The sequence below is a fragment of the Podarcis cretensis genome (assembly GCF_951804945.1).
Source record: "Podarcis cretensis genome assembly, chromosome: 15".
NCBI lineage: Eukaryota > Metazoa > Chordata > Lepidosauria > Squamata > Lacertidae > Podarcis > Podarcis cretensis.
In genome coordinates, this window is record NC_137185.1 from 44,757,008 (window position 1) to 44,771,592 (window position 14,585).

The following is a 14,585-nucleotide window of genomic DNA, read 5'->3' on the forward strand; positions in this document are numbered from 1 at the left end:
CTCTGTGGAGAGAGCACCCCGAATTGGGCTCAGAAATGAACGGAGGTTTTATGGGATCTAAACAGAACCCCAACTAGAAGTCTGGGTGCTACACTATGGACCAATGGATGTTTCCGAGCCATTGTCACAGGCAGCCCCATGCAGAGTGCATCGTAACCATCCAATCTGGAAGTGACTAGCAGCCAAGTCACCTCTGTCGAAAAGGTGCCATCGCTGGCAAACCAGTTGCAGCTGAAACAAGGCACCACCTGAGGCACCAGAGCCTTCCATGACAGTGTGGGATCTAACAGCCTCACAGACAGTGACCCTGTTCTTCCTAGGGGAGGGCAACCTTGTCCAGAATACAGGCTGGCCGTGAGACGTGGTGGCCAAAACCCCTAAATCGGCTACTCACGTTGGTTGTCTTTTTGTAATAGTCTATGTGATGAATGTCTCGAGCCAGGCCAAAATCAGCAATCTTCATCACACTGTCTTCTGTCACCAACACATTCCTGGCAGCCAGATCACGGTGAATGCACTAGCGATGAGACACAAATCGTTAGGGACCTGCAAGAAAGAAGCAGCAGCCCTGGGAGGCCTTGACACCTCCCTCAGAGGAATGCAGGGACATTTTCAGCTTAAAACAAAACAGGAAACATAACAGCAAAAGAGGGCAAAATTATTTTTGACCAAGCTAACTTGCAGCCTGCATATATGACGTGAACCAAGCAAATCTGTGTGCCTCCTCCCACGCGAGGGACCTACCCCGTTGTTGCAAGAGAAAGAATCTCACTTTTTAAAAGCTGACTTCTTTGCCTCCATACCCCATTACACATTTTTCGTCTGTGGAATTCTGAAGCCCACACAGCCCCCCCCCCATTATAACAACAACAAAGTTACAGATCCAATCAAACAATAAGCAAAGGGCTTCTGCATCCAAAAAGGCAGTATCCAATTGTCAGCCTAAGCCTTCTGCCTTTTTCTGCAGCAGACAATTTAAATAATTCCCTGGCCCTTCTATCCCTCCTCAGCCCCCGTCCTCCTGTATGAACTGCACACCCACCATTCCTGCTGCGACTGCTCACCTTCTTGGACGCCAGGTATTCCATGCCTCTGGCCACTTGGTACGCGCAGGACACCAGGTCTTTGAAAGAGAGCTGCTCCTCTGGGATGTGGGTGGGGTTGTAGCAATATTCCATGCCTGGGGGACGCCGAGCCTGCAGGTATTCCCTCAGGTTCCCTTTGGATGCATACTCCACGATCACATAGAGCGGCCCTGGCGAAGAGGAGACAGGCCTTGGGTTCAGAGAGCACAGCAGAGCCTGTCTCAACAGGGCTCCTTTCTGTTGTGACCAGTGGCAGACAGAGAGGATTTGTACCTCTGAGTTGCAAGACATGCTCTGGTGACCTCTGTGCTGGATTACTGTAGTGCGTTGTTCTACGTGGGGCTGCCTCAGAAGAGGGCTTGGGAACTTCAGCTGGTGCAACATGCAATGGCCAGGCTGCTGCTCACCAGAACTAGACGCTTTCAGCAAATTACACTGATCCTGGCCCAACTGAAATGGGCTGCCAATTAGTTTCCGGTCCCAATTCAAGGTGCTGGTGTTGACCTATAAATCCTTACACGGCTCAAGACCTCAGGGCCTTAAGGACTGCCTCTCCCCATACAAACCGGGCCAGACCCTGAGCTTGCCATCTGATGCCCTTCTCTATGTCCCTCCTTCCAGAGAGGTTCAGAAGGAGGCAGCAGGAGAGTGGGCCTTATCTGTCGTGGCTCCCCACCTGTGGAATGCTCTTCCCCAGAGCAGCTCACCTGGCGCTATCATTACATGTCTTTAGGCACCAGGCAAAAACAGTCCTCCTTACCCAGGCCTTTAACCATTAAATAATCTATGGCCTGTTAAAGATGGGGGGGGGGGGGGGAGAGAGACTGTTATTTTTATTTTATTATTATGCTTTTTATTATGTTTTTTATTACTGATGATCCATAAAATGTGTTCTTACTGTTGTAATCCACGCTGGGATCTTTTGATAAAGGGCAGTATATAAATTGAATAAATAACAATAAGAAGAAATTAAAGGACAAGCACTTTACAGAGTTCAAAGCCCAGCACACAACTATTCGTCTTTCTAATTGACTTTGGAAGGACCTCACACCTATTCTCAACCAGGAAGGAATATAGAAAGCTTTCTTCCACCAGGTCGAACCACTGGCCCATTAAAGCTCAGCACTGGCTCCTCTGACCGGCAGCATCTCCCAAGGGTCACAGGCAGAAAAGTGTTTCCCCATCACCTGCTGCTTGAGATTCCTTTCAGGGGAGATGTCAAGGGTTTTTTTCATCTTAACAAAATATATGTACCTTTTTGTAAGAAAACCTCTAAGTGGCTTACAAAAAAAAATTAAGATAATTTTTTTAAAATTCTCAATAAAAACAGTTAAGAACAGGTAACATTCAAGAGATGATTAAACATTCAAGAGATGATAAAAATCAACGGAAGCTAAAAAGAGATAAAACATAATAATAATAATAATAATAATAATAATAATATCAATAATAATTTATTATTTATTATTTATACCCCGCCCATCTGGCTGGGATTCCCCAGCCACTCTGGGCGGCTTCCAAAAAATATATTAAAATACTGTACATTTAACTAATGGATAGGCTTCAGCTATTTTTTTTTTGTACTGTTGTACTGTTTTTTTTTTTTAATGATATTTATTATAGTTTCAAAAATACACAAAAAACCAAAAACAACTTTCCAGAAAAGATAAAAAGGAAAAAAAACAAAAGAGAAAAAGAGAAAAAACAAAATTAAAAAAAAACATTCAACCTTTAAAATCCTAATTTTCAATAACTTTTTTCTGCGACTTCCCCTCGCCTCCCCTTCTTGTATTCCATGTCCAGATATTTATTCAACAAGTTCCTATCCCTATTTTTTAACCCTAATTTGTTATTATACTTAATTCAATTTATATATCAAACTTTAACTTATATACATTAATCATTATGCTTAAATAGTTTCTCTAAGATGGGCAGGGTATAAATAATAAATAATAAATTATTGTTATTGTTATTATTAATTATTATTATTATTATTATTATTATTATTATTATGTGTTTTATCTCTTTTTAGCTTCCGTTGATTTTTATCATCTCTTGAATGTTTAATCATCTCTTCCCCAGCCACTCTGGGCGGCTTCCAAAAATATATTAAAATACTGTACATTTAACTAATGGATAGGCTTCAGCTATTTTTAACTGGGGACATTGTGCCGTCCTCTGCTCTTCCACGGAACCACAACTGCTTCCCTCCAAAGAAGTGCTCAGCCCTCACCATCCTGAGTACAAGCTCCCAGGAGATTGATGATGTTCTTGTGCTTGCCAATAATCTTCATCATCTCCATCTCAGAGATCAAGTCAGACAGATCTTTTTCCGTGGCGTCGGCTGAGGAAGAAAAAGACATTGGTGCTGGCAGGTCGAGATGAAGAGTGGCTCAAAAAGGAATCAGCAGCTAAGGCTCATGGGCACCGCCCCCCCCCCAAAAAAAAAGTAGTGCCTGGCCCTTCGATAGAGACAAAGGAGAGAAAAGTGGCCATGTGATAAAGGTGTCAGCAAACTGGAACATGGCCAGGAAAGCAAAGCGGAAGGGTTTGGGTATGTTTAGCTTAGAGATAAGAGATGGTGAAGGTGATTTGATATCCATCCTCAGATATTTGAAAGGGGAAAGAAGATGGGGAGAAAATTTGTTTTCAGTCACTCTAATGGGTAGGACATGAACCAATGAGTTCAAATGACAGGAAAACAGGATTTATACAAAACCTTAGGAAGAATGTTCTGATGGTATGAGCTATTTGGAACAGGCTGCCTTGGAAGACCTCAGCAGTTTTTAAGTAGAGGTCGGATGGAGGCTATCAGGGATGCTGCAGTAGAGGGTTTTCAATACTGATAGGGGCTCTGAATATAAGACCAGCTCTGAAGTCCCTCCCAACTGTATGATTCTACTGCCCCTCTCCATGCCTTTCTCAAGATGCGTGGCCCTGAAGGAAAAGCAAGCGCGGGATCCATAGGCCAAGTGGGGAGCATCTCAGGCGACAGCACTCCTGAAGCGAAGCAGCTGTGGACTTGGGCAGCTGCTCCCTTGGAGGGGAGCACACTGGGAGCCCCACACCAGAGCAGGATATAAATGGAACACCAATTGAGTAATTCTAAAATGTAGCTGCCAACCAGAGAGTTCAGAGGAATGGAAACATGGCTTGTGGAAGCTTCAGAACACATTTCTCTTCTATGATATCATAATTTGGATAGATACATAAACCTCTTGGCCAGCAGGCACATATAAAGAAATATATTTTTTAAAAAACCTGGAGTGGTGGCAAGCAGAGCCATGATGTCTCAGTTGGTGATATTGCTACATACAGAAATGTTTTTATGCATTTTCTTTCTTTTCTCTCTCTCATTTAAAAAAAACTTTTTTATTTACTTATTCCGAAGGGAACAAATAAACATCATTAAGCTGGCCTCAACGGCAAAAATATTCTATCCATCTTGATTTAACTGTTTAATTAATATAGGTGTAGAACTTAATCATCAGTCTTGTTTGGATACCTATTTGGACACAGGATTGCCTATGTGAATGCATTTTCTTTCAACTGAACTGGAGAGTCTTGCTGTTATCCTGTTCATATGTAACACAAAGCAAAACCATGGCTTGGCAGAAGCAGGCAGGTGCTCAGGGAGGAAATCAAAACTACTTTGCTCCTCCTCAGACCCTGCAGTGAGCTAAGGTATGGTTTGGCTCAGCATGTGGTCTGGAGCTAGGCTTATAGTCTGCCTTGTTCCAGACAAGTCATGAGTTTGCTCCTTGTGGTTTGTCTGGACACATTCCAGGCAAACAAAAGCACTTAAGGAGGAGGCAGCAAAGTGGGGCAGTTGAGAAGTGTGCCCTGGATGACTCCATTTGGCCCCTGGGTCTAAGTTCCCCCCATCCCCGCTCTTAAGGGATCATTCACTGCCCTTTTTGGTACAAGCTATGAAACCCATTTTGGGACACACCAGTCACCTGATATTGCAATCATCAACGGATGAACATAACAAATGTGAACAGATGAAAATATTTCCAAACGTTAAAAACGAAGACTTAAGCCCCTCAATGGCAGAAAGTCAGCTGTTGTTCTTCAAGAGGCCCTTGGAACAAAGGACACATGCAGGTCTTTTGGAAGGAAACATGGAGCTGCCTGAAGAGAAGCTACAGGAAAGCCGTTACTTACATTTTAGCATCTTCACTGCCACTTTGGTCACTCGGTTTGGTTTGTCTTTGTCTAGCCCGATGGCCTCAGCAAGCACCACCTGCCCAAAGCAGCCTTCCCCCAAAGGTTTGCCCAGAATCAGCCTAGAGGAGAGCAAGAGAAAGGAGGTGATGGCAGGGAGGCTGGCCCTCTTCAGCTCAAATGCACAGCTCCAAGTCCTCACTTGCCCTTGGCTCAACACCCAACAGAAATTTCTTTCTTCTTGTAGATGGTTCTGGCTTTGACAATCTGGACCTACAGTGGCACCTCTGGTTACGAACTTAATTCACTCCAGAGGTCCGTTCTTAACCTGAAACTGTTCTTAACTAGAGGTGTACTTTCACTAATGGGGCCTCTTGCTGCCACTGTGCCGCCAGCACATGATTTCTGTTCTCATCCTGGGGCAAAGTTCTCAACTCGAGGTAACTCTTCCAGGTAAATCGAGGTACCACTGTAATAATTTGTGGTTGGGATGGAATTTTACCCTTCAGACGCAGCTGTAAGTGGTATTTTTGCGTTCTGATAATGAAAATGTTGAAGAGTGGCAAGATATTGCAGTTTTCCAGTTTTCTGGAAAACCCGTGGTTGTAAGATGGGATGGGGGACTTGTGGCCTCGTCATCCCTGACCGCTGGCCATGCTGGCTGGAGTTGATGGACTTGGGAGTCCAATGTCTGTCAGGTCACATGTTCCCCATCCCTGGACTACAATAAAAGTTCAGAATTGAACAGTTCAGGTACTGACTCCACTTAAAATGGGGAAAGAATAACTTAGTAATTCCACCTTCCTTAAGCACAAGTTAAGCAATTGTTTATAAGAGCTTGTTAATACAAATCAGCAGTTAACTGGTAAAACTTTTGCAGGACTTTACCACTTTAGGCTACAGGGAAGGGATACATGCCTGAATGCTCCCTTCCAAAAACAACAACCTACCATGCACACCCAAAACTATCATGCCAGGGGGAAGGTTTCAGCCTAGTGTTTTCTCTGATATACTGTTTTTCTGTGTGTAGAGTTTTTTGTTTTTGTTTTACATGCTAAAGTCAGCCTGTTTGTTTTTACAGTCCTAGGCAGGCAGCAGCCAAAACAGGAGGTTAATCATATCCCTGGTGAGACACACCTGCTCATTCGAACCAGTTGTAAAGTGATTCCGAATTACATTAGCAGCACATGATCTTGCTAGTTGCCCTTCCATCTACAGTGGTACCTCGGGTTAAGTACTTAATTCGTTCTGGAGGTCCGTTCTTAACCTGAAACTGTTCTTAACCTGAAGCACCACTTTAGCTAATGGGGCCTCCTGCTGCCGCCGGAGCCCGATTTCTGTTCTCATCCTAAAGCAAAGTTCTTAACCCGAGGTACTATTTCTGGGTTAGCGGAGTCTGTAACCTGAAGCATCTGTAACCCGAGATACCACTGTATATCACATCAAAAGAAGGGCCAAACCAGATGAGACTTTAAGAGATACATTATTCGGCCTCCTGTCCCTTTAAATCAGGGATGGAAAACCTTTTTCAGACTGAGGACCACCTTCTCATCTGGGCAATTTTCTCAGGGTCAGAGGAAAAGTGGGCAAAGCAAGAAATGTGCATGTTACCTCTGTAGAGCAGGCTAGTTTCAACACACACTCGCACAACCCTCTCTATCCTCCAGCCAGGAACCAAGAGGCATGGTCAGAGTTCAAAGGCACATTGGAGCCAGGAAAAAGCACCAATGGGGGTATGAAATAGGGCTGGGGAGGGTCTGGGGAGGCAGGTTGTGGCTGAAGTAGCACGGCCTGGAGAGACTTGAGGGCCAGGGAGGTTTCCCACCCCTGCTTGGAATTGTGGGTGAGAAGCCCTCCCTCATCCTGGCTCCAAAGTACTTTGTTATCAATAGATAAATGGGAATCTGCTACACTTTCTGTGGAATAATATTCTGTCTCCAACAATGGTGAGAGATGCTACCACTTTCATAGTATCTGCAATTCTCTGCCTTGTTTTGAAATACAACATTACTAGAGCTTTTCTCGCTCTGCTTCTGAAATTTCTGGAAAGTTGCAGAAATCTCCTTTGTGCAGGGGAAATGGGTTTCCTGCTCACCTCTCCCCAGAGGACCAAAACACCAAGTCATGAGCACTGGCCTTTTCCAACTGAAAAAAGAGAACGGACCCCCCAATGAAAAAAGAGAACGGACCCCAAGCCAACAAACACAATAACTTCTTCCCCACCAGTATCTGAGGGCACAGAGTAGAGTTTGTTACCTGTCTCTGGGAAGCTCCCAACGGGGGTCTTCTGGCAGCTCGTATTCAGAGACACCTGCCAGCATTGGGATCCCACTGGAGGAAAGCCGTGAGGGGCGCACAAGCATCACACCAGAGTTCATGGAAGAGCTTGAATCAGCTGATACCTGCAGTGGGAAGAGTGGAAGTTACCTTCGGCAAAAAGACCCCATGAGTTCAGCTCTGGCAGGGAGAAGAGTTGCTCACCTCCAAGGAGACTATATTTATCTGTCCTGGGACCTGGGTCCTTGCTGCTGTAAACAAACTTTGCTCACTCAGGGCTTGCAAAAGTACCACAAAATCATAGAATATAGAGTTGGAAGGGACTCCAAGGGTCACCTAGTCCAACCACTTGCAATGCTGGAATCTGAATATATATGACTGAAAACCATCCAACCTCTGCTTAAAAACCTCCAAGGAAGGAGAGTCCACCACCTCCTGAGGGAGTCTGTTCCACTGTCAAACTGCTCTTACTGTTGGAGTGTTTAGTTGGAATCTCCTTTCTTGCAACTTCTTGGTTCCATGTGACAGCCCTTTAGAGATTTGAAGATGGCTATCCTGTCACCTCCCAGTGTCCTCTTTTGCCAGCTAAACATAATCAGCTCCCTCAACTATTCCTCATCAGGCTTGGTTTCCAGACCCTTGAGCCTCTTGGTTGTCCTCCTCTGCACACCTTCCAGCTTGTCAATATCCTCCATAAACTGTGGTGCCTAGAACTGGACACAGGACTCCAGGTGGAGTCTGACCAAAGCAGAATAGTGTGGGAATATTACCTCACAGCCCTACCCAGTCCCCGTCATCCTCCTATGGCCATGTCAAAATTCAGAGAGCCCAGTCATCAGGGCTCCCCTGCATGTAATCTGCACTGTGGAAATGCTGAATTTTGTATTCAGCATCCAGAAATTTTTGAGCTAACTTTTCAAAACAAGCTGCTAGGCATTATGGTTTCAATGGCTGGGGGAGGGGTATATGCAAATCTGTTTAATTTGCATTACATTATACTGGCTACAGGATTCCGTTTTCCATGGCACAGAACCTAGGTTTGTTTTTACTTTTGTTACATGATGAGGTCAGGATTGCAACAGCTGCATGCAGTTTATTAAAAGTGTGATGTAAATTACTATAGTAACAATTATGACTATGCCTTCTTTTCTCTGCTCCTGCCTCAAAGAAGAAGATCTTGGTTGTTACTGCACTTGCCTCACTTGTGACCTCTCTTTCTCACAACCAGCACGGTTGGGCCTTCTGGCCCAGACACATGGCAAACGAAGAATGAGGAAGTCACCAGAAGACCAGATACTCTAATGCTGTTTAGATGCAGGGTAGCCTACATACCACATCTCATGGATCAACCTGCAGGTTCTGCTGCAGAAAGGGGCCAGCACACAGGTAGTTCTGGATGCCTCAAGGGAGAATGGGTTTCCCCACGCCTCTCTTTCCAGCAGCCATTGCCTCCTCCTCCACTCCTTGGTTCTGCTGATGAGCTACCTTGCTCCCACATTGTGGCTGGGAGAAGGACTTGGAAAGAGGCCAGGGTATGTCATTTGCACATTGTTCTTGTCTTTCTGGCCCCCAGGAACTGCAGTTGAGCCTCCTAGGAGCCAGAACAGATAGCAGAACTCTCTGCTATTAGCATGCACATTTGTAACCCACCAAACTTAACACAGACTACCAGTCTACTGCTTGACAACCATTTTAATGTTGCAGTTTCTAATGGGCAGCAAATCAGAGATTTAAATCTGGGCCCTGGTGGGCTGTAGCAACAGAGAATTCCTCTTGGTGGGTCACAAGTTCTGCAGGCCTCCTTTGACCTCATCTGGAGTGCCTTAAGCCACAGCATGCCCAGCTCTGATCTATGCTGACCATACTAGGCAAGCAGTTGTGTCACAGGCATCACCTGCTTCTCTGTTTCCCCTGAGGACAACGGCGGGGACTCTACAGCCCCCTTCCGATGTGACTGGACTCCGATTCTCATTAGACTCCCAAGCAGCATGGCCAACGGGTCTGGGTTGATGGGGGTTGTAGTCGTGTTCCCCAACACTGCCCTAGGGAGTTCATCCACATCAGGAATAGCCAACCTGGTGCTTTCCAGATGTTGCTGGGCTACCAAACCAATGGCCATGTTTGCTGGTGCTGATGTGAGTTGGAATCAAGCCACACCTGGAGGGCCACAGGTTGTCAACCCCTGAATTAGACCTAGCGAGCTTTGCTCAGCATGGAGGCAAGGCTCTTGCGGGAAGGGGGGTAGGAGACAATCAAACCCCCCATCTACTTTCTGTTACCTGTCTGCGCAAGGGGATGCTCTTGGCCAGCTTATGCACAGCCAGCTGGCTGTTGAAGTCTGACTTCTTTGTGGTGCTCTTCATCTTGTATATGATGACGGTCACAATCATGCAGGAGATGAGGAAGCCCCCTGTGCAGTAAATGATGATCTCCAGGTACAGAGAGGAGGCCATCATAGCTGGCTTGTCTTCAATAGCTGGATTGGTGCAAAGAAAGAATCAGCACACTAGGCACTCATTCAGCAGCAACTAAAAACACCACCATAAAAAACCACCACTACGGGGGTCAAGGAGATAGAGAAAAGTGGAGAGAAAAAGCAGCTTTACTTAACTTCTAAAGGTGCCAGGTGTTGTCTGCCCTCACTTCTTGTGGCAGCCAGATGTGCCCCCAAATAATGCAGGAGAGAAATGGATGTGCGAGCTGAAGCAGGAAGAAGGGCATGCCAGTGCCAGTGCCTTTTTGCAAGCAGCCACTTCTGCAGCCCCCACCCTGGCTTTTAGAAATAGACAGACTCTAGGCAAAAGGGGGATCCCAAACCAAAGCGCCTTCATGAGTTCGCTTCTCTAGGATCCCAGTCTCTTATGGACCACATGGAATTCAGCATCCCTAGTAGATTCCTAGCACTTCCTGCAGACAAGCACTGACTTCATTGTTTAGAACTAAACATGATGAAGGTGCTTTATGAACAAAATCTCCTTATGTATTAAAGATTATCCTTTTTAAGGGCACCTGAGACCAAGCAGCCAACATGTGTCAGCCAGAGAGGAAGCAGCTGCAGGGAGTTTGCCTTGTCACTCCCTCCCAGAAAGAACAGCAAAAGAACCCTGCATCTAATATTCAGTGCCTGAGCTTGCTTTTTGCCTTGTCTTCGTCAATCCATTTTTCCTTTTGTTTTGTGTCTTTTAGACTGCAAGTCTGGGAGAATGGACGGACTTATTACTGAGCACTGTAAGCTGCTTTGGGTTATTTTTTCCAGCTGCAGAGCTGAGTAGCTAGTCCTAATAAGTGTAGACCCACTGAACTTAATGGAAATTACTTAGGTTCATTCATTTCAGTGGGTGTATGGGGTGTTAGGGGAGGGGTAGTACCTTCAGTGAGAGACATGCCATGCTCCTTCTGGGGTAGTTTGTCTTACCATTGATCCCCACCCTGCTCTCACTCAGCTCTCACCTGCGGCTCCTAGAAGCTGTCAGCATGCAACAGCGGCCACAATCCGAGAACAGCTGTAACTGACTGGTCAAACCGTGTCTCTGAAGAAGTGTGCATGCACACGAAAGCTCATGCCAAGAACTAACTTAGTTGGTCTTTAAGGTGCTACTGGAAGGAATTTTTTTATTTTGTTTTGACTATGGCAGACCAACACGGCTACCTATCTGTAACTGGTCAAACCAAGTGAGGATGCTCAATGGGTCTCAAACCCTCGGGGAGTCAGGGTCTTCTCCTGCATGCAAAGACAGGCACTGGCAGATTGAGCAGATGAGACCAAGAGTGGGTTCAACAGTCAAGAAGGCGGTTTCTGCCCATGCTATAAAGGGAAGTGAGGGGCAGATGGCTTATCAACCTGGGAAGAAGGAACACTCTGATATCCTAAGCCTCTAGTGCCTTGCAGAATATCTTCAGGAGAAGAAAAGGCTCAGGAGTAAACCATACACACATTCAGAGTGGAGTCCCTAAGACAGTTGGATGGCGCCTTGTACGCCACTTTCTGGCAATTCCTGCAGCCAAGCTGGTGCCAAACATCTTGCTCTGCCTTCCATTGGACACCATCGGCAAGGCCTTTTGCATTTACAAATGTAAATGCTAAATTCACTGTTCTGCTTATTTTTGTCTTCAACTCTGCCTCCACACTAGAATGTGGCCCAGAAAGAATGTGACCCTTGGGCTGAAAAAGATTCCCCAACCTCATCCAATTGGGTGAATATAATTGGGAGAATAAAAATGGTCTTTATATTCCTCCTCAAGAGAAAGGCCGAGGAAACTGGAAGCAGCAAAGAAGGGGCTCTCATGGGTGTATCTACTTCTTCTAGCCTTTGCCAACTGGTTCCTCTCCAGATGTTTTGGAGGATAGTTTCCATCTGCCTCAAGCAACACAACTGGTGGGAGCAGAAGCCCAAAGTTTCTGGAGGATACCTGCGTGGCAAAGGCTGGCTTGCATGTTAACGGAGGCCAGAGAATTCTGGGGCTACAGGTGTGCTCCAAATAAGAAATTCCATGGAGTGGCAAGTGGGAGTCAAAACAGAACATGTGCAAAATGAGTGCTTGTGTGTGTGTGTGTTGCTGAACTCTGTTTGTGATTTCCCAACCTATTTCTTTGTAAAAGCCAAGGAGTGTTGAGGACCACATCACAGCTGCCTGCCAAACCTTTCAGAACTACATGAGTAATGCTTGCAGGAGATGAGTCAAATGTGTCGGATTCTGTTGTTTGCTCTGTTGAACCATCTCTTGCAGGTTTTGCCCAGAAACGTTCTCAGTAGGCCTGTCAAGTACAAAGCACTTTCACCTGGGGTCTTCCTAGTTGTATCAGCATCAACTTAATGCTTGTTTGCAAAGAGAGAACTCTTAGTGAGAAAGTGCAAAGCCTGTGTCAAGGCCAGAAACATTTTTCTGAACTTGTTTGGGAGAGGGCATTGGAGCTGCAATTTGAAGAGAAAGAGATGAAAAAAGGATGTCCCCTCCCTCACTTTAGTCCCCCCACTCTTAGAAAAAACAATAAGCAACAGAGAGAAGATGGATAGAGCATGTTGTTGGAAGGAAATGGCTGCCATCTTGCCCTGTTCAGATCACAGGGCTCTGAGTGGAAACAGGCTTGACAAGGAAAACAAAAGACTGATAACACAGAAAGTTTTTTTCCTTGTAGGTGTACAAATAGCACATGACCTCAAAAACTTTCTGAAGTTGAACATTACCAGTTCTTGCCAGCCAGCTTTTGATGGCTGAAAAATGAGCCCTGCATCAACCAGGCAGGGTGGAACAAGAGCCCACAAAACAGCAGTTTATGCAAAGTAGAATCCAAAAGAGAATGCAGGAAGAATAGCAGAGACTTCAAATTAAGCAAAGGCCAGATTCCATTCCCTTTCAAGGCAAGGCCACCAAGAAAACAAAGCCATATTCGGGATCTTATGGGAAAGCAAGCAGATATTGGGGAGCCCATTTCCTAGTCTCAGTTCTTGGGGGACTGGAATCCAGAGTGTGCTCATTTTATCACAGCCACCTCACAGAGAGATGAATCCAGTTAAGAAAAGGGCCATCTTCACCCAAGCTCTCCAAGGCTTGTGCATGATTTATTTTATCCCCCTTTTTGCAGTAACCCACAAGCAATATGGGTTTGAAGGCCCCCTCTACAGACTTCCTGTCACCAGGAGGAAAAATAGCCACCTATCAGTGTGGGGGTGTCTGCCTGCGTGAGCTACATCGGTTTTCTTTGCATAGATGTATGGATATAAGGGGAAGCTACCCTAAGATAGCTAGTTGCACAAGCCTTCGGTTCTACAACTAGAACATCATCATAGTGAGACTCCTGTGTCAACTGTAAAGTTTTGAACATTTCCAAAACATAGACAAATCAATTGCCAGACCACACTCAAGTCCCAGGAATGAGTAAGTAGAAGCTCCGTGAAAACGTGTGTGAGAGGAGGAGCTGCACCCCTAATTTTCAGCACCATCAAATAAGCCTACTCTGGTGGATCCACAAGTACCCAGTTATACTGACTGCAGTCCAATAGCTGCCTTTTGACCCCACTTTAAAATTGAAAATCTGGGCTGGGAGTGAGGTCCAAAGAGGAGGCTGTATATATGGAGACCTGTATCCGACACTGGAAACCTGGAATCCCAAAACACCTAGCTCTGCTACCCCTAACTGCAGTATGTGGGTGGTCTATGATCTCCCCCAATGCATCCACATAGGTCCACTGGGCACAGGTGGGGTTCTGTTTTAGCACTCCTTGCTGAGAAGGCAGCAAAGTGCATGGAGAGACTGATCTTGCCCAAGAGAATGGAACTAGCTCTGTCAGAACACCTGGACCTCACTTCTGGTTAAGCCCAAACTGGAAACTGACCATGCCTTGGTCAGCAAGAGCCACCAGATGTGGAGATGGACCATCCCAATTCCGCAGAGAAGGAAAATGGGACCACAACAGGGCAGATGGCTCACTGACTGTCATACCAGGGATATCTCAATTGTTGCTAAGCAACCCTTCCTCTAGGAAGGAACCAATTTGTGGGACGACTCTGCCATCTTGGGGGTGGCTCTTGCGGACCACAGCGTGCTCATCTCCATGCATAGAAGAGGACAGCAAGGAGGCAGAGAAAGGAACAGAACCAGTATATACCTTCCAGAACCGTCAACCATGCAGAGTGGTGGGAGATCCCAATAGAATTACCCGCCAAACATGTATACTGCCCAGCATCCTCAAAGGAGACATTCCTTAAGTGAAGGACTTCCATTTCTTTGTCTGTTGTGTTAACACCAGCCGTCTAGAAAGGGGAAAAAATGGAAGCAAAGGGGGAGAGAGAAAGAAAAAAAAAGGAAAATAGGACGAGCAAACATAAGACCCCTTTAGGAACCAAGGTGCAGGAGGAGGAAGAGGGAAGGGGTAACATGCCCCCCAAGACCTCCTAAGGAACACAGACACCACTGCAGACGTATTGCAACAGAGAGCCTTAGGACAACCTCTGATCCAGGCTGACCTAAAGAGGCAATGTTAAAACAACAACCCTTCACCAAACTGAATTTCCCTGCCCATCTGACATGCTGGCGATGGGCCACATGGAAAAACT

At 45.8% G+C, this 14,585-nt stretch overlaps 1 protein-coding gene and 1 long non-coding RNA gene across 4 annotated transcripts in view; one reads left to right on the plus strand and one right to left on the minus strand.

Annotated features, from left to right (window-relative positions):
- FGFR1 (fibroblast growth factor receptor 1) overlaps positions 1-14,585 on the minus strand; it is a 112,125-nt gene that overhangs the window by 11,877 nt on the left and 85,663 nt on the right. For 2 of the 3 annotated variants that reach the window (XM_079954981.1, XM_079954980.1), the window contains 7 exons: positions 14,138-14,282; positions 9,809-10,005; positions 7,509-7,654; positions 5,253-5,374; positions 3,319-3,429; positions 1,065-1,255; positions 395-517 (listed from right to left, as the gene is read on the minus strand). In XM_079954981.1, coding sequence (XP_079811107.1) covers positions 395-517; positions 1,065-1,255; positions 3,319-3,429; positions 5,253-5,374; positions 7,509-7,654; positions 9,809-10,005; positions 14,138-14,282 — 1,035 coding nt within the window. The remainder of the gene's footprint in view (positions 1-394; positions 518-1,064; positions 1,256-3,318; positions 3,430-5,252; positions 5,375-7,508; positions 7,655-9,808; positions 10,006-14,137; positions 14,283-14,585) is intronic. The other variant, XM_079954979.1, reaches the window with a different exon arrangement.
- The window catches only part of LOC307204014, a 125,951-nt gene that overhangs the window by 8,557 nt on the left and 102,809 nt on the right, over positions 1-14,585 (plus strand). The gene's annotated exons all lie outside the window — the stretch shown is intronic.